At 51.3% G+C, this 25736-nt stretch overlaps 1 protein-coding gene across 1 annotated transcript; it reads right to left on the bottom strand.

The window, feature by feature from the left end:
* Positions 1-53: 53 nt before the first annotated feature.
* pdlim4 (PDZ and LIM domain 4) lies at positions 54-25709 on the bottom strand. Its single transcript, XM_056408634.1, has 7 exons — positions 25417-25709; positions 18994-19145; positions 15162-15243; positions 8649-8902; positions 7746-7903; positions 4412-4550; positions 54-2135 (listed from the first exon to the last, which is right to left on the bottom strand). Exons 1-7 carry the CDS (start codon positions 25507-25509, stop codon positions 1931-1933), a joined length of 1083 nt encoding a protein of 360 aa, XP_056264609.1. The 5' UTR covers positions 25510-25709; the 3' UTR covers positions 54-1930.
* Between the last annotated feature and the right edge of the window lie 27 nt (positions 25710-25736).

Here is a 25736-nt window from a genome sequence, read left to right as displayed (position 1 = left end):
TCCTTGTTGTCAGCTCTTGATTTTAAGACCAGTGAAGAATGTGAGACGTCACAGTAATTAATACCACTTCTCATTTTATTTAGATTTTTAGAAAATACAACAAGCAAATAAAGAAGCTCGGGAACAAAAGAAGAAACACTTGTTGGTAGAAACAATAAGTTAAACAAGAAGAAGAGTGAAAACCGTCTGCCGAAGCGCTCCAAACTAATATGTACAACACCGGAGAAACGTGGTAGCAATATAATTTTCACATAATTTACAAGATGACCAGTACAGATGGCATACCAGACGCTACGCAACACTACGAAGGTGTTAGGACCATTTCTAAGATTAAGAACTCCACCCAGTTCACTACAAGACGACGGGTCGGCCACACGGAGTATAATTCATCTGCGTTGTGGACTCGGCTGTGAGCTGAAATCTGAGTTCAGAACAGGAAGTGTCCGACTTCTATTTTCCATATACACACTTGATATTACTGCCACATGAAGCACATATTTGTTTGAGTTGCCGTGAGAGGAGGAGGAGCTTATTGTTGCCTGTTGAAGTTGCGTCATCATTAAAGTTGTTTATGAAAGGAGAACCTCGGGGTGTATTTACACTTCACAAGGCGGTGCTTGGACAGCTGCATGCGGAGGCCTTGATTACAGTTCACCCGTTCACCGGGAGATCACCGGGATTATGCTCCTTACACATCTGCTTGTTATGGATTATTGCTGAAGAATAAGCAGAGAAAGTGCCCATCAAAGAGGCGTTTCTCCAAAAGTCTGAACAACGGGAGTTACAAAATGCAAAAGTTCACCTGCAACACGATGATGTTTAAAAACACAGAAGAACCTTGAGACCTTCAGCGGTCAGCACACCTCACCGACGTGGCACGAATGTGATCAAAACGGAGAAGGCAACGCAAGATAAGAATGCAAAATGAGTCCCAAAGACAAACAACACCAATCATCCAGATCTCACTGGATCCTGTGAGGCTTCCATGGCCCTCACCACAGAACTCACATCTATAAATATATATTTTACATACGGTAATCAACAGCGATCATTTTACATCCCGTTAGAATTGTGATGTTTGACGGTTTAAAAGATAATGTTGCAGGTCATGAAAGTGGCACTTTAATGTATAATTGTGTATAAAAGTGTCTCGCTCGTGTTTTAGTTTCCTCTCATAAGGATTGTAGTTAGCTGTGTTGTCGTTAGCCGTGTTGTCGTTAGCTGTGTTGTCGTTAGCCGTGTTGTAGTTAGCTGTGTTGTCGTTAGCCGTGTTGTCGTTAGCTGAACTGTCGTTAGCCGTGTTGTCGTTAGCCGTGTTGTCGTTAGCTGAACTGTAGTTAGCTGTGTTGTCGTTAGCCGTGTTGTAGTTAGCCGTGTTGTCGTTAGCCGTGTTGTCATTAGCTGTGTTGTCGTTAGCTGAACTGTCGTTAGCCGTGTTGTCGTTAGCCGTGTTGTCGTTAGCTGAACTGTAGTTAGCCGTGTTGTTGTTAGCCGTGTTGTCGTTAGCCGTGTTGTCGTTAGCTGAACTGTAGTTAGACGTGTTGTCGTTAGCCGTGTTGTCGTTAGCCGTGTTGTCGTTAGCTGAACTGTAGTTAGCCGTGTTGTCGTTAGCCGTGTTGTCGTTAGCTGAGCTGCTTCACACAAAACTAAATGCAACTGCAACATAATTATCTTTTAAATTGACAAACATCAAGTGTGTAATTCGTGGCTCAATTCAAAGGTGATTACGTTGTTGCCCCGCCCCTCTTCTGAATATCATGCTGGTAGAAAACTCGTTGCTGGTTGTTAGAATCTACACAAACGTGTCGTTCTAATATCTGCAGACGTTAGCCGCGGCTGCATTTCCTGTTTTGAATGATGAATAATATTGTGGTGATAACCAGCGTTCCTCTCTCGGCGTTCACCGACGTGTCACCGGCGCCCCGTGGACTCAGAGCAGCTCCACCTTGGCGTTGGGGTACACGGCCACCACGTCGTAGCCCTCGGGCGGCTGCACGCGCGCCATGGCGTGGGCCTCGCAGCACAGGCTCTGCTCCATGAAGAAGTAGCCCCTCTGCTTCAGGTTCACGCCGCAGTCGTCGCACATGAAGCACTCGGGGTGGTACAGCTTGTCCCGGGCCTTCACGATGGTGCCGCTGCAGTCACAAGAGACAACAGAAGCGTGTGAGCAACGTTTCCTCTTGTGCAGGGAACAAACTCGTGTTCCCTGAATGCATCACAACGGGGCGATTGAAGCCTGATTGGCCAATCACAGCCCAACGCTAGAAACCTTAAAAGACATTTTTATTCATGTGTGAAAGGTGATCTCGTTTGTAGAGCTGAAGGGACCTAAAGGGACCTGAAGGAACCTAAAGGGACCTGAAGGAACCTGAAGGGACCTTAAGGGACCTTAAGGGACCTGAAGGAACCTAAAGGGACCTAAAGGGACCTGAAGGGACCTCAAGGGACCTGAAGGAACCTAAAGGGACCTAAAGGGACCTGAAGGGACCTGAAGGAACCTAAAGGGACCTCAAGGAACCTAAAGGGACCTGAAGGAACCTAAAGGGACCTAAAGGGACCTAAAGGGACCTGGATGGACCTGATGGACCCTGGATGGACCTGATGGACCCTGGATGGACCTGATGGGCCCTGAATGGAACTATAGGGACCTGAAGGGACCTGGATGGACCTGATGGGACCTGAAGGGAACTAAAGGGAACTAAAGGGAACTAAAGGGACCTGGATGGACCTGATGGACCTGATGGACCCTGAATGGGCCTGGGTGGACCTGAAGGGAACTAAAGGGACCTGGATGGACCTGGATGGACCTTTTTATTTTTATTTTATTTATTTATTTAACCAGGAAATGCCTCATTGAGATTAAAAATCTCCTTTACAAGAGTGTCCTGGCCAAGACAGCAGCAGCAGCACGTCACACAAAGTTTATACAATACAACATAAAACATAAAACAGTGACAGACAATATATAAAATGAAAAACTAAATCACAGCATGAATAAAACCAAAACTAAGTCTCAAGCCAACACAACCCAGCTCACACAGGAGCACATACCTCCGTCATATAAAACATCGACAGCTAGACAGCTGAAGGGAACTAAAGGGACCTGGATGGACCTGATGGGCCCTGAAGGGAACTAAAGGGACCTGCATGGACCTGAAGGGACCTGGATGGACCTGCATGGACCTGCATGGACCTGATGGGCCCTGAATGGGCCTGGGTGGACCTGAAGGGACCTGGGTGGACCCCATGTGTGTGTCAGTGTGTTCTGTGCCCTGGTGGAGCTCTTGAGGGCCTCATGGGTAACAACATTATTATTATTTCTAACGTGTGTGCAAAGCCTCAGTGTCGTGACCTCCATGGAGCTCTGGAGGAAGAAGTCCAACCGCCACCCGCTGCTTCACACGCAACCTTATAAGGACAACAGGAAGTGGGTTGGGGAGGTGCCTTCAGGAACACACTCTAAAAGGAAGTAAGGGAGGACTGCTTGTGAGCGACTGCTGTTTATCTGTTTATCATCATCGCTGAGCGGTCCATATTTATTCTGTGAAGCTCTCTGTTCCCAGACTGGGACCACGGTGGGTCCTCCCACAAGGCCTCCTGCTAACCAGCCGATGACATCACCGCTCACCTGCAGCCGCTTTCATAGAGGGGGATTACCGGGGCGTGTGTGTGTGTGTGTGTGTGTGTGTGTGTGGCTCGGTTTAATCATTACGTGATTCATGTGAAGGTGTTTCCGGAGCTGAAGGCTTGTTGCTGCAGGCCGAGCAGCTCCCTCACCACGTTAACCCTTTAACCCTTTCCACTTCATGACCTCTCAGTGATAAACCACGCAGCGGCCTCTCATTCACACTTCACTGAGCAGCTTTGTTTACAGTAACTAGAACACGGGACAGCATGATGTGTTCTACGTTATAAACCTGTCTGGAGTCAAACTGGAGGGTGCATCGAGGTCTCTGACCAATGAGAATATCACATGAGGTCCCCTGAGGTCCCATGAGGGCCGATGAGGTCCCCCGAGGGCCCATGAGGGCCCATGAGGTCCCCCGAGGGCCCATGAGGTCCCCCGAGGGCCGATGAGGTCCCCCGAGGGCCCATGAGGTCCGATGAGGGCCCATGAGGTCCCATGAGGTCCGATGAGGTCCCCCGAGGGCCCATGAGGGCCCATGAGGTCCCATGAGGTCCGATGAGGTCCCCCGAGGGCCCATGAGGTCCGATGAGGTCCCCCGAGGGCCCATGAGGTCCGATGAGGGCCCATGAGGTCCCATGAGGTCCGATGAGGTCCCCCGAGGGCCCATGGGGGCCCATGAGGTCCGATGAGGTCCCCCGAGGGCCCATGAGGGCCCATGAGGTCCCATGAGGTCCCCCGAGGGCCCATGAGGTCCCATGAGGGCCCACGAGGGCCTGTACTCACACAATGCCGTTGCAGCAGCGTGTGCACTGGGGCAGCTTCTGGAGCCCAGCCAGGGGACCGGGGATGGGGCTCCCCAGTTTGGGGATGGGAGAGCGGACTGGAGACTTCAGGTTTCTCATCCTGTCGGTTGGGGACAAGCCTAGAAAAGAAAACAAAAACAACAACAACAACAGAGTGAATACGGGACCATAAACCATGAAGCTGTACATGTTCATATAGACGTCAAAGTGTCCTCCCCCCCCCCCACTGAGAGCCCTTTGCGCTGCGTCTGTTTACCTTCACCTGTCGTGAGTTCAACACAACTCCAGAGCGTGGACACAATAATGGAGACGGCCTCGTCTGATAAACTGAGCTGAACGATGAATAAATAACGTGGAGGAGGAGGAGGTGGATTCCCCCTCAAAGGTCCGTGGAGCTGTTTATTTACTTTTCCATCTTGTGGACCAACACAGCGCCTCCTCCCCCCCCCCTCCCCACACACACATTCACCTCCTTATGAAGGCGGAGATGATTATAATATAGAGAACAAATCCTTCCCATCCGACATCGTGGAGCGTTTCTCTTGGTCCTCGTTGTTTCACTCAGTGAAACACGTCTCAGGTGAGACCTCCAGACGCTTTCATCAACATCTCCTCCCAATCATGGCTGAGGAATTCTGTGTAAACGGACACTTGTTTGCTTTAACTTTAAAAGCCCCTGAAAGTCAACATGGGGGGGGGGGGGGCTGTGAGTTAAGGGCCCGGCGGCGAGGTATGTGGTCTCGTTTCTGAAACGACAGACTCGCGTTTCATCGACCCGCCCCTCCAGACCTCTGGACCAATCAGCTGTGTCTGCGGCCGGGACTCTATTCTTCTTCTGGAAATCATGACAGGAAACTGTTGACAGCTGGACTGTTGTTGTCTCTGCTTGTTTATCACGCGTGTCAACACGACGTTGACAGTTTAACGTCGTGTCATCGCACCGGAGAACTGAGAACTGCTCTGGGACACGTTGAGATCCCCACGATAAATAAATATGCCTTGTTTTGTGAAGTGTTGCGCAATATTTATCACTTTATTCTCTCTCTCTCTCCCCTCTCCCTCTCTCTCTCCTCTCTCTCTCGCTCCTCCCTCTCCTCCCTCTCTCCTCCCTCTCTCCTCCCTCTCTCCTCTCTCGCTCCTCTCTCCTCCCTCTCTCCTCTCTCCCTCTCTCCTCTCTCTCCTCTCTCTCTCCTCTCTCTCTCCTCTCTCCCTAAAAGGTAAACTATGCCAGTAAAACAGAGAGAAGCTTCCTGAGTTCCTCCGTCTGGAACCTCAGGAGGAAATATTTACTCTGAGCACATAAAGACACTTTGATCTGCTCCTCAGTTAGTCCTGCAGGACCAGGACCAGGACCAGGTCCCCTGAGGAGACCCTTTAGTCCTCTAACCTGTCTCACACACACATGAGCCTCCACACGGCGTCCCTACCTCCATCCTTTAACCCGTCTCTCACGTGTGTCCCTACCTCCATCCTTTAACCCGTCTCTCACGTGTCCCTACCTCCATCCTTTAACCCGTCTCACGTGTGTTCCTACCTCCATCCTTTAACCCGTCTCTCACATGTGTCCCTACCTCCGTCCTTTAACCCGTCTCTCACGTGTGTTCCTACCTCCATCCTTTAACCCGTCTCTCACATGTGTCCCTACCTCCATCCTTTAACCTGCCTCACGTGTGTTCCTACCTCCATCCTTTAACCTGCCTCTCATGTGTCCCTACCTCCATCCTTTAACCTGTCCTCTCACATGGTCCTACCTCCATCATTTAACCCGTCTCTCACATGTGTCCCTACCTCCATCCTTTAACCCGTCTCTCACGTGTGTCCCTACCTCCATCCTTTAACCCGTCTCTCACATGTGTCCCTACCTCCATCCTTTAACCCGTCTCTCACGTGTGTTCCTACCTCCATCCTTTAACCCGTCTCTCACATGTGTCCCTACCTCCATCCTTTAACCCGTCTCTCACGTGTGTCCCTACCTCCGTCCTTTAACCCGTCTCACGTGTGTCCCTACCTCCATCCTTTAACCCGTCTCTCACGTGTGTCCCTACCTCCGTCCTTTAACCCGTCTCTCACGTGTGTCCCTACCTCCGTCCTTTAACCCGTCTCTCACATGCGTCCCTACCTCCGTCCTTTAACCCGTCTCTCACATGCGTCCCTACCTCCGTCCTTTAACCCGTCTCTCACATGTGTCCCTACCTCCGTCCTTTAACCCGTCTCTCACATGTGTCCCTACCTCCATCCTTTAACCCGTCTCTCACATGTGTCCCTACCTCCATCCTTTAACCCGTCTCACGTGTGTCCCTACCTCCGTCCTTTAACCCGTCTCACGTGTGTCCCTACCTCCGTCCTTTAACCCGTCTCTCACATGTGTCCCTACCTCCGTCCTTTAACCCGTCTCACACATGTGTCCCTACCTCCATCCTTTAACCCGTCTCTCACGTGTGTTCCTACCTCCGTCCTTTAACCCGTCTCACGTGTGTCCCTACCTCCGTCCTTTAACCCGTCTCTCACATGTGTCCCTACCTCCGCCTTTAACCTGCCTCTCACATGTGTCCCTACCTCCATCCTTTAACCTGCCTCACGTGGCCCTACCTCCGTCCTTAACCGTCTCACATGTGTCCCTACCTCATCCTTTAACCTGCCTCTCACATGTGTCCCTACCTCCGTCCTTTAACCCGTCTCACACATGTGTCCCTACCTCCATCCTTTAACCCGTCTCTCACGTGTGTTCCTACCTCCATCCTTTAACCCGTCTCACGTGTGTCCCTACCTCCGTCCTTTAACCCGTCTCTCACATGTGTCCCTACCTCCATCCTTTAACCCGTCTCACGTGCGTCCCTACCTCCGTCCTTTAACCCGTCTCACGTGTGTCCCTACCTCCGTCCTTTAACCCGTCTCTCACATGTGTCCCTACCTCCGTCCTTTAACCCGTCTCACACATGCGTCCCTACCTCCGTCCTTTAACCCGTCTCACGTGTGTCCCTACCTCCATCCTTTAACTCGTCTCTCACGTGTGTCCCTACCTCCGTCCTTTAACCCGTCTCTCACATGTGTCCCTACCTCCGTCCTTTAACCCGTCTCACACATGTGTCCCTACCTCCATCCTTTAACCCGTCTCACGTGTGTCCCTACCTCCGTCCTTTAACCCGTCTCACACATGTGTCCCTACCTCCATCCTTTAACCCGTCTCTCACATGTGTCCCTACCTCCATCCTTTAACCCGTCTCTCACATGAGTCCCTACCTCCATCCTTTAACCCGTCTCACACATGTGTTCCTACCTCCATCCTTTAACCCGTCTCTCACGTGTGTTCCTACCTCCGTCCTCCGCCTCTAGGATTCCCTGGAGGTATTTGAAGGAGCCGGACTGTTTGGGGGCCGAGGCCGGCTCCTCGTAGTCCTGCAGCATCTTGTAGACGTCCGACTGCGGGTCGAATCCGTTGCGGCCCCCGGGGGACAGGGCGGGAGGCTCCGGGCTGAGGGACACGAGGGAGATCAATCAATGGGACTCAGGGGACGGGTCCAGAACCCTGAGACTCTCGTGCATTATTATCTTTAAATGGTCTTTATTTCAAAGTTGTACGTCTGTTATGTCCCAACAATCTCTCTCAGTCATAAAGTGAAGACAACAAAGGAGCTGAAGTGGCTGCTTGGTGGTCTTGTGTCTCGTATCAGGTCCCGATGTCTGAACGAGCCGAACAAAAAGGGTTTAGCAGAAGACAGATGCCGGAGCACCGGAGAAAGGAAAGAACCCTGCGGCAGCGAAACGTCCGCATGTGATTCCACCGGCAGGAGGTCGTCATCACAGCCGCAGGTCTCCACGCTCACTCATCCATCAAGCTGCAGCCGGCCGGCGGACCCAGATCACAACGCGCATTTAAACTTCTGGCAGGACTGCTAAGTGTGTGTGTGTGTGTGTGTGTGTGGGGGGGGGGGGGGGGGTTAGCGAACTCTAGGAACGCTGCAAAGGATGTTCACCAGGAGGCCAACACGTTAGCTCGTGGGCCGCCGCTTTGAAGCCTTAAGATTCTATTTGGGGGTCGCCATCTTGTTCTTTTTGCAACCAGCGAACGGAAGTGACCATATTAAGACGGCAACCGGAAGAGTCGCCCCCTGCTGGTCAGGTAGAGAGAGTGCACACTTAAGGCACGCATTCCCTTCACTCTTCAGAACCGGAGGTTGCCGCCCGGTCCAGGCGTTACATCGTGGAGCGGTTCTCACCTGAGGCTGAGGCCGCCCATCTTGCTCGGCAGAGATCTGTCTCGTTTGTGGTAAAGCCCGGCCGGGTTGTTGTACTGAGCCGGCCCGTTGCCGTAACCCTGGCTGTGGCCGTTGTTGGGTCTGGGGTGGCCGTTGTTCAGGTGAGTGGACTGGGGAGCCTGCTGGTACTGGAGGCCCTGGTGGAACTGGGGTTCAGGGGTGTACGAGGGTTTGCGACCGGAACCGCCGTATCCGCTGGTGATGGGATGGAAATTCTACAAAGAGAGAAGAAGAAGAAGAAAAAGAAGATTATCACAAGATATCCCCCACTTCACCATCAGACACGGAAACCAGCGAAGAAGAGCGAGCGCGCGTTGCATCAGAGGAGTCACTGATGAAGCCGTCAGGAGCGTGAAACCCAAACATCTTCAAAGGTCGTTCCTGAACGAGGATCCGGTTAAGGAAAAGCGTTCACAGCTTGTTCAGAAGGAGCTGGCCGAACATCTGCTGCAGATGTTTCTGTCAAAACAAATTAACTGGCGTGCTGTAAACATTGAGGACATGTTTGTTCCTCCGCGGCCGCTTCCTTAATGGATTGAAGAGTTTATAGAAGCTGACGAAGAGCCGAGATACCGCGAAAGGAATCAGAGTTATTATCTTCAGACTCTTCTACATTCTCGCCGCGCAGATGTTCGGCTGGAGGAGTTAATGCAGAACAGATGTTCAGACGCCTGACGGCGCCATGTGGAGATGAGGAGTGGGCGGAGTCACCGGGACCAATCGGGTTGTGGAACGAGATTCTGAAGCCTCGAATTAGACGTCTCAGTTTCTGCAAGAGCGACAGGAAGTACAACTAAACGCTTGATAGCCCCGCCCCTAAAGCAGCCCCTGAATGCAGCTTCAACACATGAAGCATAGACTTCTATACAACCAGAGGAGTCGCCCCCTGGTGGTCAGGAGAGAGAATGCAGGTCATCTTTACTCAGGAGCAGTGAGGAGCAGTGAGGAGCAGTGAGGAGCTGTGAGGAGCAGTGAGGAGCAGTGAGGAGCTGTGAGGAGCTGGTTCCTGTCTATCTGCTTTGAGGTTGATGAGGCAGAACATCTGGTGCTGGTCTTATATAAGTCCAGTTCACTCTGAGCGGTGAGCCGACTGTCCGATAAAGAGATGGATTCCACCTCTTTATCTGCAGGTTTAATGGAGCTTTACTCTTAAAGAGACAGTGACGTTTATCTGACGTCCTCACCCCCCTGGAAACCTTATCTTGCTTTCCCAACGTAGTCAAAACAGTTTAAAGTTTAATATGTTGAGCCATGTGAGGTCATCTCTCCTCCTCTCCTTCATTCCATCACTCCTTTGGTTTGAGGAACGAGGAAAGAGGAGCAGAGCAGCTCGAGGAGGAGCGTCTCCTCCTCCAAGTCTCATTCACTGGGTCTCTTAAATTCACTAAAATTTCACATTATAATGCCTCATTTGCATATTCTTAAGTAATCAACTGAGGGAGTTTCATGGTGATATATATTAGTTTATATATATATTTATAATTGTTAACCCTATTCACCTGTCTGACCCTAATAATGGAGGAGGAGAAAATAGGGGAGGACCTTAATTTAAATCATGTCTTTAACCTCGGCCTGCCTCACCACACACACCCCCCCCCCCCCCCCCCCCCGGGACCTTTTATAAATTAAGCTTTTCAGATGGCTCTGCACCACTAACCAAACACAAGCCATTCCTGTATGGCTCCCTGGGCCGGACCCGGGGCCCCTCTGGGGGGGGTGGGGGGCCGGGAAATAGTTTCAGGGCTTCTGGCCAGGAGCCCCTCTGGTCGATAGCACAGCATTACAATGTGATTTAAACTATTAAATACAGCTTTCACAATACATCCACTTCCATAAGTCACAACAGGGTTGAGTCAAATGAATGGCGCCCCCTGTGGACGAACGTGGTAGTGTTGGTTCTGGACCCCCTGTGGTCTAAAATTGTAGTGTTGGTTCTGGCGCCCCCTGTGGACTAAAGTGGTAGTGTTGGTTCTGGCACCCCCTGTGGACTAACGTGGTAGTGTTGGTTCTGGTGCCCCCTGTGGACTAACGTGGTAGTGTTGGTTCTGGTGCCCCCTGTGGACTAACGTGGTAGTGTTGGTTCTGGTGCCCCCTGTGGACTAAAGTGGTAGTGTTGGATCAGCTAAAAGTTCCTTTCAGTAATTCCTTTCTCCATTTTCATAGCAGTGTCATTATAAATCTTCTGTCTCTCCCCCCCCCACACACACACACACACACACACATTCTGGGGCTTTCGTCTGATTGGTGAACATACAACCCCACACAGGGGTGTGAGGCCTGTGACTGAACGGGTCTCTGGCAGTGGGACCAGTAAACATGTTCTGGCAGCCAATGAGAACCCTCTAAACCCTTTAATGGCCCCGGTGGTCTTTATGGGGTACTTGTTGATCCAGTCTTTGCACGAGAAGCGGCCACAGGATCCCCGTCAGCATGAACGTGCAGCTTTGACTCATTATGTTTACAACTATCTGTGTTTGTTGTTTTGTTTCTTCACCACACAAAATGAAAATACCATTCACAAAAATCCAGTCTTCTTCTCTTTTTTGTGTGTGCATTACTCAATTAAATACCGAGCAGTGAACTCTCTCTCTCTCTCTCTCTCTCGCCGAGCGACACATCCCCCATATTACATGTCAAGAAACAGACAGTTTGGCTTCCACAGCGACCGATAGGCTCCTCCCATCTGCTCCAAGCTGCCACCGAGTGCATTTCAAGGGACGGTGCTCTGGGAGCCGCAGAACCAGTTGCAACTCGCTCGCTTTCTCACTGGAAAATGAAACGAGAGGAGATTTGTTTCGGCGCTCATCGGTAAACAACAACAGCATTAAGGCTAAAAGCGAGTAAAGTCCGCCTCCATCATTTTAGTGGTCAGACCGTCACATTCACAGACACGCTGACCACCAATAATGACCCTCCGGCCATCTTGATTTAGAATCATCAACTGACGGATTGATTGACACACAGTTGATGCTTCACTCTCGAGACGACGGCCTTCATCGAATGGACACTTGAACTGGTTTGAATAGGGAGGACCAGGGTGACCGGGGACAGGTGAAGCTAGTGAGGGGGCAGGGCAAACACTCAAGAGGCAGGAAGTAAAATATGAGAACAGGAAACACTCAAACTGAATGGAACATCCTATAATAAGTCCTGATTCCATACTCTCACACACAAACACCTCTTCAGACCAACAATGGAGCGTTTCCTCGTCGACCTTCACGAGGCTCTCCCGTGTTTCCCAAGGTGAAAGGAAACGCCTAGTGGCTTCCACATGTCACTTCCTGTCCGTCACTTCCTGTCTGCTGGAGGCCGTCATCGGACTCTATTCGGGAGCCTTTCCACGTCTCGGCGTCGGCAGGTTGTGGACGTCGTCTTCCTCATCCGGGGATTAGATGGATTTGATTGGTCTGAGCCGGGTCGTCATCGGAGGAACCGGGCCGACGGTTCTGGTACAAGCGGAGCGGATCGCGTTTCCATCGGGGAACAATCGGCATTGTTGTGCGTCGGGAGGAAGGAGCCGAGAGACTTTTACGTGATGCTTCCTCTCGTCCAGCTGGAGCGTGACGCTCCATCAGAGGAAAGCCGGAACGTTTCCTCCGAGGGAGGAAGAGACGGATTCCTCCTCTCCTGCTCAGAGCTGATGGCTCCTCCCTCACTGCTTTGTTTTCATCGAACTTATGGCGTAAAGCCAATGAAGTGCCTGGAACCTGCATTCTCACTCTGGTTGTATAGAAGTATATGCTTCAAGCTGCATTCTTTCTACTGACCTCTAGGGGGCGACTCCTCTGGTTGTATAGAAGTCTATGCTTCATGTGTTAAAGCTGCATTCTCTCCTGACCACCAGGGGGTGACTCCTCTGGTTGTATAGAAGTCTATGCTTCATGTGTTAAAGCTGCATTATCTCTCCTGACCACCAGGGGGCTCCTCTGGTTGTATAGAAGTCTATATAGTGACTCTACTTCTCTTGATGTATTCCCTCAGTAAACATTGTAAACATGAGTTCATGTCTCAATCTCTAGTTTCCAGTCTTCTTCTATACAGCATGATGTCATCATTTATACTTTATGGTCATTTAGAGTCAGACCATAAAGCAGGGGACGCTTTAGGGGCGGGGCTAAAGGGTGATTGACAGGTTGGTCCGGTCTTGGACTTTAACACAGAAGTGTCTCCACCTTGACGGCCATCAACCAACACGGAGATGGACCAATGGGTGAGCTCCGCTGCCTACATACACACTCACATCAGACGTGTAACCGGATACATAAACACTCACGTCTTTCTGCCAGGAGACCGGCTCCGGCTCTTTGAGGCCTTCAGACCGCCGCCGGTGTCGGATGTCTCTACACATTGTTCACCGATTGGTAATTTCAGAATAAAAGTCTCCTGGGAACAGAGAATGTGAGCCGGACCTCAAACAGACGAGTTACAGCCTCTGAAGCTCTTTGTGCGTCTGCAACGCCCTTCAGACAACTCCCACAATGCAACGCTACACCAACAGACCCGCACACGTCCAGCCACAATACGCTCATTGTCTCCTCTTGGCCTCAAGAAGAAGAAACCCGTCTGCCAGAGTCTGGAGGACAATCCACAACCTCTCAGAACCTCCCAGAGCCTCCCACAACCTCTCAGAACCTCCCAGAACCTCTCAGAACCTCTACAGGGACCGTTGGAGGCTTCATCTCATTCAGGACCGCGGGAACGCCACGTAAACGCAATGTAGGGACCGAGTGTTGCCATGGATACCGATTGTGATGTAAACAGAGAGAAGGAGGTCTCACAGCCAGAGGAGGTCTCACGCCCAGAGGAGGTCTCACGCCCAGAGGAGGTCTCACACCCAGAGGAGGTCTCACGCCCAGAGGAGGTCTCACGCCCAGAGGAGGTCTCACAGCCAGAGGAGGTCTCACACCCAGAGGAGGTCTCACGCCCAGAGGAGGTCTCACGCCCAGAGGAGGTCTCACGCCCAGAGGAGGTCTCACGCCCAGAGGAGGTCTCACGCCCAGAGGAGGTCTCACGCCCAGAGGAGGTCTCACGCCCAGAGGAGGTCTCACGCCCAGAGGAGGTCTCACACCCAGAGGAGGTCTCACAGCCAGAGGAGGTCTCACAGCCAGAGGAGGTCTCACACCCAGAGGAGGTCTCACACCCAGAGGAGGTCTCACAGCCAGAGGAGGTCTCACACCCAGAGGAGGTCTCACAGCCAGAGGAGGTCTCACAGCCAGAGGAGGTCTCACAGCCAGAGGAGGTCTCACAGCCAGAGGAGGTCTCACAGCCAGAGGAGGTCTCACAGCCAGAGGAGGTCTCACAGCCAGAGGAGGTCTCACGCCCAGAGGAGGTCTCACAGCCAGAGGAGGTCTCACGCCCAGAGGAGGTCTCCCAACACATTGGCACATTGCTGCGTTGTGTTTGTTACCTTCGCATTGAAAATGCCGGAAGGTTATGTTTTGATCGCCGTGTATTTATTTATTTATTTATTTGTATGCGTGTTATTCGCAAAACTCAAAAAGTATTGAACCGAATCGCATGAAATTTGGTGGGATGATTGTTTATTATCCGGGGACCAGTTGATTAGATTTTGGGATCGATCGGGTCAAAGGTCATGAACAGGTCAAAATCTTTCGCAGAACTCAAAAAGTATTGAACCGAATCGCATGAAATTTGGTGGGATGATTGTTTATTATCCGGGGACCAGTTGATTAGATTTTGGGATCGATCGGGTCAAAGGTCAAGAACAGGTCAAAATCTTTTGCAGAACTCAAAAAGTATTGAACCGAATCGCATGAAATTTGGTGGAATGATTGTTTATTATCCGGGGACCAATTGACTAGATTTTGGGATCGATCGGGTCAAAGGTCAAGGTCAAAGGTCATGAACAGGTCAAAATGTTCTTGAATCGCATGAAATTTGGTGGGATGATTGGTTATTATCCGGGGAACATTTGATTAGATTTTGGGATCAATCGGGTCAAAGGTCAAGGTCAAGGAAAGGTCAAACTCTTTTTTTACCATAGCACGATACATTTTTGTCCAATTGGCATGCAACTAATGCCAAAATGTTCATAATTCAATGCCCAATCTTGTGATATGCGAAGGTATGCGCTCTACCGAGTGCCCATTCTAGTTCTACATTTGTTTGCCTGTTTTTTACCCACAATCCTCTGCGGGGCAGATAAATGAGCCAGAGGGTCAAAGGTCAGAGCGCCGTGATGAAGTCACAGCTGAACGCAAACTGCACACGACAGAACACACAGTGTGAGGCCTAACAGCACCTTGTGTTCATCAGAGGTGTGTGTGTATGTTTCCCAGAGGTATCTGTGTGTGTGTGTTCATCAGAAGGTGTGTGTGTGTGCGTTTCCCAGAGGTGTGTGTTTCCCAGAGGGTTGTGTGTGTGTTTCCCAGACGTGTGTGTTTGTGTTTCCCAGAGGTGTGTGTGTGCGTGTGTGTGTGTGTGGGGGGGGGGGGGGGGGGTAACTCTGCTCACCTGCGAGTCGGGCTCCATGTACGGGCTCGTCTTGCCGTCCTTCCTCACCGTGGGCGACCACACTCTGTTTCCTGGTCCCGACCTGCAAGACAAAGGCCAGGGCACAGAGTCAGCGGGGGCTGTTGATACACTTCAGCCCAGCTGGGGTCAAGTTGGGTCAAGTTGGGTTAATTTGGGTCAGGTTGGGGCGAGTTGGGTCGAGTTGGGTCGAGTTGGGTCGAGTTGGGTCAGGTTGGGGCGAGTTGGGTCAGGTTGGGGCGAGTTGGGTCAGGTTGGGGCGAGTTGGGTCGAGTTGGGTCGAGTTGGGTCGAGTTGGGTCAGGTTGGGGCGAGTTGGGGCGAGTTGGGTCGAGTTGGGTCGAGTTGGGTCAGGTTGGGGCGAGTTGGGTCAGGTTGGGGCGAGTTGGGTCGAGTTGGGTCAGGTTGGGGCGAGTTGGGTCAGGTTGGGGCGAGTTGGGTCAGGTTGGGGCGAGTTGGGTCAGGTTGGGTCAGGTTGGGGCGAGTTGGGTCGAGTTGGGTCAGGTTGGGGCGAGTTGGGTCGAGTTGGGTGACAATAAGCAGACGAGCATGAGGTGGTGGCGCTCCGGCTCCTCCCACTGGGCCCACATGAAGTCTCCGTCACGTCAGAACTCCAGGGAAACATTTCCTCTAGAGCCAGAGTCGAGTCCGAGGTGGTGATGGGTGCGTCGGCGCCATCGGAGGCTCCGCCCCTCTCCTAATGGACTCCAGTTGCATTTCTTTAAAAAGCAAAAGATCTATGGAGCGGCGATGATGAAACCCAGAACTCGCATCACTACTGTGCAGCACTGACGGAGGAGTGGAGGAGGCGGAGGAAAACACGGCGGTCATCTCCGGAGGTGACGCGTTGCCGTGGCGACGGTCTGCTCATCGGATCAGGTCTGAGGGGTTCTGAGGTTCTGAGGGGCACCTCGTCAGAGGGAAAGCATCCGACTCACAGGAAGGGGTGACCAGAGGACACTGTGTGTGTGTGTGTGTGTGTGCACGTCGACTCTGTGGAGAGTCCAAGTCCAGAGGGCGATGATGTCATCCATCAACACTTCAGATGTGGAGCGCGGAGGCGTTGCCCATCAAAGACGCTCTTATGAGGCGGCGGGCGCCTGGTGGAAGGCGTGGGACGCCGCCGCCCCCCCCCTCCATTAGAAAGCCTTCTGTTTTCAGATTCTGTGGTTTCCATGGCGACGACACAAACAGCCCATTGAAGCCCCATTTATAAATGACCTTTACTACGTGGTTTGGTATTATTGATGATGTCAAACGTTGCCTCAGGCCTCTTGAGCCTCACATGCCCCCCCCCTCCTCTCATTGGTCGCCTGCCCCCCCCCCCCCCCGATGATATAGAACCAGACCATCCTCCTCTGACTCCACGCATCAATGTCACGATGAATAAAGACGAATGGAAAGAAAGAAGAAAGTCTCCAGTCATCACAAATCTTTCCTCTGCTCATATTTTCCCTTGTATAACCCCCCTCTCTCTCTCCCTCCCCCCTCTCTCTCTCTCTCTCTTCCCCCCCCCCCCCCCAGTTCAATTTCCTGACTGGGTAGATCTGGTTTTCCTGAGTGTACTTTGGCCGCTCTGCTTCGCCGTGTTGGAGGAGGAGCACGAGACGGACGGCTGAGAAAATAAATACAAATACCCTCAAATTAAGATGTGGCCGATCACTGCAGGGTTCAGGGGGGAGGCGAACCATTAGAAACCAGTTAGAAACCATTAGGAACCATAAGGAACCATTAGAAACCATAAGGAACCATTAGGAACCATAAGGAACCATTAGAAAACAATGTGCTAAAGCTGCATTCTCTCTCCTGACCACCAGGGGGCGACTCCTCTGGTTGTATAGAAGCCTCTGGCCGCTGGGCCTCCTCCAACAAGCTCTGGCAGGAGAAAAGGGGAAACTGGCGGCAGGTTGGAAGAGGAGACGAGGAGAGAAGAGAGAGGTGCGGTACGGAGAGGTCAGGGACGCCCAGGAGGTCAGAGGAATGATGGATGGAGGAGGAGGAAGAGGAGGAGGTTTCACCCACAGCTGGCCCACATATTGAAGGATATAAAAAACCTCGTGTGTCCTCTGACGTTACAGCGGCGGCCATCTTTCCATGAGATCACCGACGCCGGGAACCAGCCGAACCCGGCGAGGGTGTCTCAGCTCGCAGAGCGCCGAGGGCCCCGGGGCCCGAGGGCGGGAAGCCAGACGCTGCGGCAGAGCGCCGACCTCAGAGCGGCTTTCTATTTCAGTCTTTCCTTTTACTCACATTCACGACCGCGGAAACTCTCGAGAATTTAGTTTGCAGAGGCCCCTCAAAGTCTCCTCAGGAGCCCCCGGTGGCCGTTATTATAGTGCATCTTGATTATCGAGCATTATTATTATATATATACAGAGGGAAACAATAAGTAGAAATGTTCTCATAGACTTCTATACAACCAGAGGAGTCACCCCCTGGTGGTCAGGAGAGAGAATGCAGCTTCAACACATGAAACAGACTTCTATACAACCAGAGGAGCCCCCTGGTGGTCAGGAGAGAGAATGCAGCGTTAACACATGAAGCATAGACTTCTATACAACCAGAGGAGTCGCCCCCTGGTGGTCAGGAGAGAGAATGCAGCTTCAACACATGAAACAGACTTCTATACAACCAGAGGAGCCCCCTGGTGGTCAGGAGAGAGAATGCAGCGTTAACACAAGAAGCATAGACTTCTATACAACCAGAGGAGTCGCCCGCTTTAATGACAACATTCTTTGAGGGAAGCTGCTCGCCCGTCTTTATTTCCTGACGAGCTCCTGGGGGCCCGGTCCCCCCCCCGGCGCTCTTAAACTCTCCGTGATAGGAATAGTTTCTATTTTTTTTAAACTGGGTCATAAAAAGTAATGTATGCGTAGAAGTTGCAACGAGACGTTCTCAGAGGAATCCAGAGTTCATTCATTTGGTCCTCAGACTCGTTCCTGTGGTCCATCGCCAGGAGCTCAAACGACCCGTCTGTCCCCCAGAGACTCGCTGCACGTCTCCACGGGGGCGGAGTCAGTGACCTCGGTGACCTTTGACCTCTGAGGTCTGACTCGTCCTCCAGATGAGGTGTTAGCGCCAAATGGGACGAACTCTTTAAATGATGAAGAGTCCTGCTCAACATTTCATTTTCATTGCGTCTCGCTCCACGTCTTCTTCTCCGTACATTTAGTCCGTTTCCCATAACAACGCCACGCACTGCATGCTGGGAGGATGGCGGACTGGAGGAGCTCAGCGCTGAGAATCTCTGTGGTTCTCGTCTCCAGACGAGCAGCTGAGGAACCGAGGCCACGCGGCTAGGCCGCCAGATTCACTCGACGCTCTCCAGCTCTGGCAACCCGCCGAGCGCCGTCTTATCGGCATGTGGGGAGCGGCGGCTCCTCCTCCTCCTCCTCCTCCTCCCGTCATGAACTCTTCAGATGGACGAGTTCCACTCGGCCGTGTTGACGGGAACACGTCCGCCAGAGGTCTAGTCCTCAGCCAGAGGTCTAGTCCTCAGCCAGAGGTCTAGTCCTCAGCCAGAGGTCTAGTCCTCAGCCAGAGGTCTAGTCCTCCGCTAGAGGCCGGGTCCTCGTCCTTGGGTCCAGAAGCCCGTGAACTGAAGGGGGAACACTTAAAGTCTGTTCCTAAAGGTCTAGCCTGCAGAACCACAGAACCAGCACGTGGCCCTGGTCCTCGACTCGATGCCTCTAGCGGGCCTGAAGGCCGCCGAGCTTCTACTTCGACTCTTTCACCACCACCACCCCCCCCCACGGGAGACGAGCTCACATTAATCATGAAGTCTGCGGCCGGGCGGCGGTTCGATTCCCCCGTACCTGACGATGTGGAGCGCCAGCTGCTGGGTGCAGGTCTTGATCCGGTTCTGGGCCTCCATGTGCGTCATGAGCTCCGTGCTGCCGCCGTTGATGGCCAGGATGGTGTCGCCCGGACGCAGATCCCCCTGGGCCGCCTTGCCGCCGGGCGTCACCTGCAGGAAGCGAGCAGAGGGAGAGGGGGTCACGCCGCCAGTCGGATACGAAAACGTTTAAGAACGTAATGAAGCAGCTGCGGCGAGGCGGACGCTCCTCTGATCTACGGGACATTTCCTGGTTTCGCTTCTCGTCCTCTGAGAGGAGTGAGACGTCGCTCCGCTGTTTGTTTTCTTTGACGCTCCCTCTTTTAAATTCTGTTAAAATCTTCCCGATCACTCAGATGAACCTCGAACCCGTCTGTGTGTAATGTTGGACCAACATCTGCTCCATGTGTTCTGTAGCTCCGCCCCCTCCACACACACACAGATCTGATTGGCTTTGATCTTGTAAAACGTGTCCACGTCCCCTTCATTGTGTGATGTCTGAGCCTCTGGACAGTGTGAAGGTCACACACATACCAACACACACACACACACAACCTACACACACAAAGACACACACACACACGACCTGCCAGAATAAACTACCAATCAAATCATCCGACCGAGACGTCCACAGTAAAACATGGTGAAGCAAGAAAGTAAGAAAGTAATAAATATATAACTATATCAATATATCTGACTTTACTAGCAGTGAATCAACAGCGGTAATAAAAGGTGAAGTTTTCCAGGAGTTTCAGATGTTCAGCATCTGGATGTCGTGGTGAGTTGTCACGCTGAGGAGGCGCTCCAACGTGGTTCATGTTCAACCAATCACGGAGAGCCTTCATGACGTGACGTTATGACACATTGTTGGGGGCGGAGCTAAGGTTGAGGACGATTGATTCTCTGAACGCGTTAGCTAACGTTTGGTTGGCGTGTTTTATGAGTTAGCCGGCTACTTCCCGTGACTGATGGAATTAGCAAAGTAGCTCGCTAACTAGCCCGCCGCTTCTGGTCACATGACATCTATTGTTCATCTGGTCATTAGCAGGCTTTCCGTTAGCTAGCTAGCTAGCCAGATAATGAGCACTGATGCTATGATGTCACGTCCTGTGCGGTGACTGTAATGCTACACAGCGCTTACTGTAGAGGTAAAAACAATAGACTATTATATTTAATTAGCTACATTAGTCCCAAACTGTCGACTCGATTACGGCTGATTTAAAACAATAAATGCCGTGAGGTAAGAGTCCACATTAACGGCAGCATTGAAGCGTTTCATCATAATAAAGTTATATCATTTAGTTTAAAGCAGTTACTCTGTGTGTGTGTGTCTGTGTGTGTCTGTGTGTGTGTGTCTTGGGGTTGTGCCCAGGTTGTGTCGTAGTGGGCCGAAGTTCATGCAACCCCTCCAAACAAAGTGATTTATTTCACCTCAGGGTCGGACCATGAAAAGCAGGGTATGAGTCACACACACACACACACACAGTGTGATGTCATGGCTTCTCTAATTATGCTTTTACAAACATTTTTATTTTAGCCTTCCTCTTCACATGAAGGAACCAAATCAAAGCTAAAATTAGAAAAAGGAGACGGCGGTCTCCTTAAAACACGACGCCGCAACTATAGATTAAGAGTTATTAGAATAAAGAGTTATCGGAAGCTGATGTGGACGAACGAGAAATAGTTTCTAGATGGAAATATGTGGGAAGTGAAGAAATAAGAGAATAAATTCAACAAAATATAGGTTATAGGTATATTAGTATTCATGTAAATATATAAATATGCACTTTTTCAGCATCAAGCGTCAAACTTTTCAACAAACTTTATTTCTCGCTTCAACCGGCGCAGACCAGAGAAGCTCTTTCCATTCTTACCTTTCACAATAAAAGCTCTGGGTGAACACAGCGCCTGACTGTTAACCAGAAGGAAAGTCAAATAACTGGCAGCAGCTCAGAATATAAAACAGACACGAGTCAGACGGAGAGATCAGTGGGATGTTTGTTCCTCTAGACGCACACTTCTTATTAACTCTATTCATAGTTTCAATGGAAAATATTAATTTTCTTGGCCGTTCACGGTCATAACCTCGTGTGAAGGCCTTGAGTCGGCATTCCTTCCCTGCGTGCGTCTCCTCATGCGTGAATCCCAGACGAGATGCTTTCTGCTGCACGATAGTTCCTGGAAACACGTCAGGAGCCTTTCGTTTGCCCGTTGGCCTCTGACAACCACAACCAAGGTCACAACCTCAGCGGCACGCTGGAAAGGCCTCACGTAGCCTCACGTAGCATCATGTAGCCTCACGTAGCCTCACGTAACATCATGTAGCCTCACGTAGTCTCATGTAGCATCACGTAGCATCATGTAGCCTCACGTAGTCTCATGTAGCATCACGTAGCCTCACGTAGCATCACGTAGCCTAATGTAGCATCACGTAGCCTCATGTAGCATCACATAGCCTCATGTAGCATCACATAGCCTCACGTAGCATCATGTAGCCTCACGTAGCCTCATGTAACATCATGTAGCCTCACGTAGTCTCATGTAGCATCACGTAGCCTCACGTAGCATCATGTAACATCATGTAGCCTCACGTAGCCTCATGTAACATCATGTAGCCTCACGTAGTCTCATGTAGCATCACGTAGCCTCATGTAGCATCATGTAGCCTCACGTAGTCTCATGTAGCATCACGTAGCCTCACGTAGCATCACATAGCCTCATGTAGCATCACATAGCCTAATGTAGCATCACATAGCCTCATGTAGCATCATGTAGCCTCACGTAGCATCACATAGCCTAGTGTAGCATCATGTAGCATCACATAGCCTCATGTAGCATCACAGAGCCTCACGTAGCATCATGTAGCATCACAGAGCCATTAGTTAAATTATGAAGCAGGTGGATTAAATATGAACATGAGCAGATGGAATGATGAAGACGAAGGTGTAGAACGAGCCGGTGCTACTCGTCACGCGGGCGGCCATCAACTTAAATCTGTCGTCAGATGATTGGTCACTAGTCTGGTTGGCAAGGAGGAAACGCAGTAACACCGACTTCCTGTCCAGTTGTTTGAGGGTTGACCTCCTGATACCCGGGTCAATGATGGAGGTCCTGATACCCGGGTCAATGATGGAGATTCTGATACCCGGGTCAATGATGGAGGTCCTGATACCCGGGTCAATGGTCAATGATGGAGGTCCTGATACCCGGGTCAATGGTCAATGATGGAGGTCCTGATACCCGGGTCAATGGATGGAGGTCATGATACCCGGGTCAATGGTCAATGATGGAGGTCCTGATACCCGGGTCAATGATGGAGGTCTTGATACCCGGGTCAATGATGGAGGTTCTGATACCCAGGTCAATGATGGAGGTCCTGATACCCGGGTCAATGGTCAATGATGGAGGTCCTGATACCCGGGTCAATGATGGAGGTCTTGATACCCGAGTCAATGGATGGAGGTCCTGATACCCGGGTCAATGATGGAGGTCCTGATACCCGGGTCAATGATGGAGGTCCTGATACCCGAGTCAATGATGGAGGTCCTGATACCCGGGTCAATGATGGAGGTCTTGATACCCGGGTCAATGGATGGAGGTCCTGATACCCGGGTCAATGATGGAGGTCTTGATACCCGGGTCAATGATGGAGGTCCTGATACCCAGGTCAATGGTTGGAGGTCCTGATACCCGGGTCAATGATGGAGGTCCTGATACCCGGGTCAATGATGGAGGTCCTGATACCCGGGTCAATGATGGAGGTCCTGATACCCGAGTCAATGATGGAGGTCCTGATACCCGGGTCAATGATGGAGATCCTGATACCCGGGTCAATGATGGAGGTCTTGATACCCGGGTCAATGATGGAGGTCTTGATACCTGGGTCGATGGATGGAGGTCCTGATACCCGGGTCAATGATGGAGATCCTGATACCCGGGTCAATGATGGAGATCCTGATACCCGGGTCAATGATGGAGGTCTTGATACCAAGGTCAATGGATGGAGGTCCTGATACCCGGGTCAATGATGGAGGTCCTGATACCCGGGTCAATGATGGAGATCCTGATACCCGGGTCAATGATGGAGATCCTGATACCCGGGTCAATGATGGAGATCCTGATACCCGGGTCAATGATGGAGGTCTTGATACCCGGGTCAATGGATGGAGGTCCTGATACCCGGGTCAATGATGGAGGTCCTGATACCCGGGTCAATGATGGAGGTCTTGATACCCGGGTCAATGACGGAGGTCCTGAGGAAGTCCCTGAACCTACCATGCCATCGTTAAATGTGCCAAACAAGCAGCAGTTTGTCTGAAAGCTGCACAGACGGTAAAAAAAAGGTGTCAAGTTATTTACCCGACGCCCGAACACGAAACGCCCACATTCAACACGGCATCACTACATAACACACACACACACACACACACACACACCAGTGGGAAACAAACAGCTGCTGCCATCACAAACTGATTTCTGGTAATTACAACTTTCACTATGTCCATTATATTGGTTGGATTGCGAAATATATAAAAACGACCATGAGGTAGAGAGAGGAGTCGCCCCCTGGTGGTCAGGAGAGAGAATGCAGCTTTAAGCATATACTTCATATGTTCCAGTGCTCCAGTGTTTCGGCTCCCAGGTGGAGGAGGATCTGTTGGTGTTGGTGCTTCAGAGCGTGAGAATGAGCGTCTTCAGGAGGAAGAGGAGGCTTCTCACCGGCGGCCTTCAGCCTCGGGCGTTACACACCGAGAGAAACATGTTTCACCAGCTGCTTCCGTCTGCAGGGCCGAAGCCAAGAGACGGAATGAAGGCAGACGCCTCCGCGTCTAAAGAACCTTCAGCGTGACCATCTTCATCTTCACCAACAGCATCATCAACAGCATCCTCTTCATCGTCACTCGGTTACGCAACACGGTGTCAAAGTGGTGAACACAGAAGCTGCTGTATAGAAGCTGCAGCTCGTCAACCGTAACTAAAGGAGGTGTAGAGGAGCTGAAGCTGCACGAGGAAACGCTTCGACTGGAAGACGAAACAAACTTCTGTTTTCAGATAAACTCATAAAAAGTGAAATCGTCCTGAAGCGCGTCGCTTTTGTTTTTGTCGGTTTGGTTTTTGTTATTTTTGTTGGTTTTAATGTTGCTCAGCACGACAACAAAGACACCGAAGCTGAACTCAGCGACCGGCCCGGTGTTACCCATCAGCCTCCATTGTGTCGCAGCTGGTCCCGGTCCAACCGGGCTTTGAGTGGTTCCTGAATCCGACGTTTGTTTTGTTGCGCAACGCAAACCGACTTGTTGTCTCCGTACACAAAAACAAAAGTCCAGCTTGGAGTTGGACTCAACCACAGAAACGTCTCAGACTGCTTAGAACTCTGATGGAGGAACCGCCCAGACCCAGACGAGTGGAAGTGGACCTCGGCCTCGACCTCTCTGTTCTCCGTCCGGAGCGCGGCGCCCTTCAGGTGACCTCCTAGCTGTAAATCTTTAACACGCCGCCGCTGGCGTGCAGCGGGGCTGTAGCTCCGGGCTGCAGCGGAGCTCACCACCTGGAAGCCCTCAGCAGCACCAGATGATGTGATGAGAAACAAATGTCAGCAGCACACACACACACACACACACACACACACACACACACACACACACACACACACACACACACACACACACACACACACACACACACACACACACACACACACACACACACACACACACACACACACACACACACACACACACACACACACACACACAGTTTACCCTGGACCGGCGGCTCCTGCCAGATGCACCGCACACTGAATCTTGACCCATATTCTGTGGGTCGGGGAAGTTCATGCCCGATGTGTCCACCGCGACTTATACGTCTATATCGATCACTAATTAAAGAACACCCTCATGCTGAAGGTCACCGGCTGAGGTCACCGAGCAACGACTCTAATATAGTTTAGAGCCGTTTATTCGATTGGTTGTCAGCTATTTAATTAATTGCCAGCTATTTTGACCACTTTAATTAAAATAATGCTCTGATTCCAGCTCCTAGAATATGAATCATACCCGTTGTATTTACTCCTCTAGTCAACTGAATATATTTAGATTTGTGCAAGAAATAAAAAACAATTTATTTGCACTTTTCTAAGATTTTATAAACAGAGCAAACAACTAAGCGAGAAAACTATTGGCAGATGAATCTGGTAGTTTCATTCCTGATGAAGTTTACATGATGACAATAAACTGTTGTTGTTGTTTTGTCCTCGTCCCCCATGGGGCCAGGGATTAGACGGGCCCCACCGTCAGCTGGTCAAACTCTTTGTTATGATTAAACTTTTCTGAAAACCTTTGTTGTGTGAATGAATGGACACGGGCACGCGCATACACACGCGCACGCGCGCAGGTCCACCTACCCTGGACACGGTGAGCGGCGTGCTGAAGTCCCGTCCGCCCACCAGCCGGAAGCCCCACGGAGACGGTCCCGTTAGCGTCACGGTCTGGCTCATGCTGCCGGGAGTCTGCGGCCGGTCACCGGGCAGGAGGGGGAGGCCGGGGGGGTATATCCACGGTCCCTGAGCGACGGAGCGGCGTGGAGAGAGGCGGAGAGAGGCGGAGAGAGGAGGAGAAAAGAGGAGAAAAGAGGAGAAAGTAGAATAAAGGAGGAGAACGAAGGCGTAGAGTCCGGTGCGCGTGCTGTGCAGCTCTGCTTTCACCGCTTTGAAGCACGTTTAAA

Source organism: Pseudoliparis swirei, chromosome 3 (genome assembly GCF_029220125.1).
Source record: "Pseudoliparis swirei isolate HS2019 ecotype Mariana Trench chromosome 3, NWPU_hadal_v1, whole genome shotgun sequence".
Lineage (NCBI taxonomy): Eukaryota > Metazoa > Chordata > Actinopteri > Perciformes > Liparidae > Pseudoliparis > Pseudoliparis swirei.
Note: the sequence above shows the minus strand (reverse complement) of the source record. Positions and strands in the feature narration are given on the sequence as shown.

Bases quoted from the DNA above. Each gene is read 5' to 3' on its own strand.
- pdlim4 (XM_056408634.1), bottom strand. From the start codon at position 25,509: ATGAGCCAGACCGTGACGCTAACGGGACCGTCTCCGTGGGGCTTCCGG. The intron at 15,244-18,993 runs GTACGGGGGAAT...TTTGTCTTGCAG, and splicing joins CTGGCGCTCCACATCGTCAG to GTCGGGACCAGGAAACAGAG. The intron at 7,904-8,648 runs GTGAGAACCGCT...CGTGTCCCTCAG, and splicing joins ATGGGCGGCCTCAGCCTCAG to CCCGGAGCCTCCCGCCCTGT.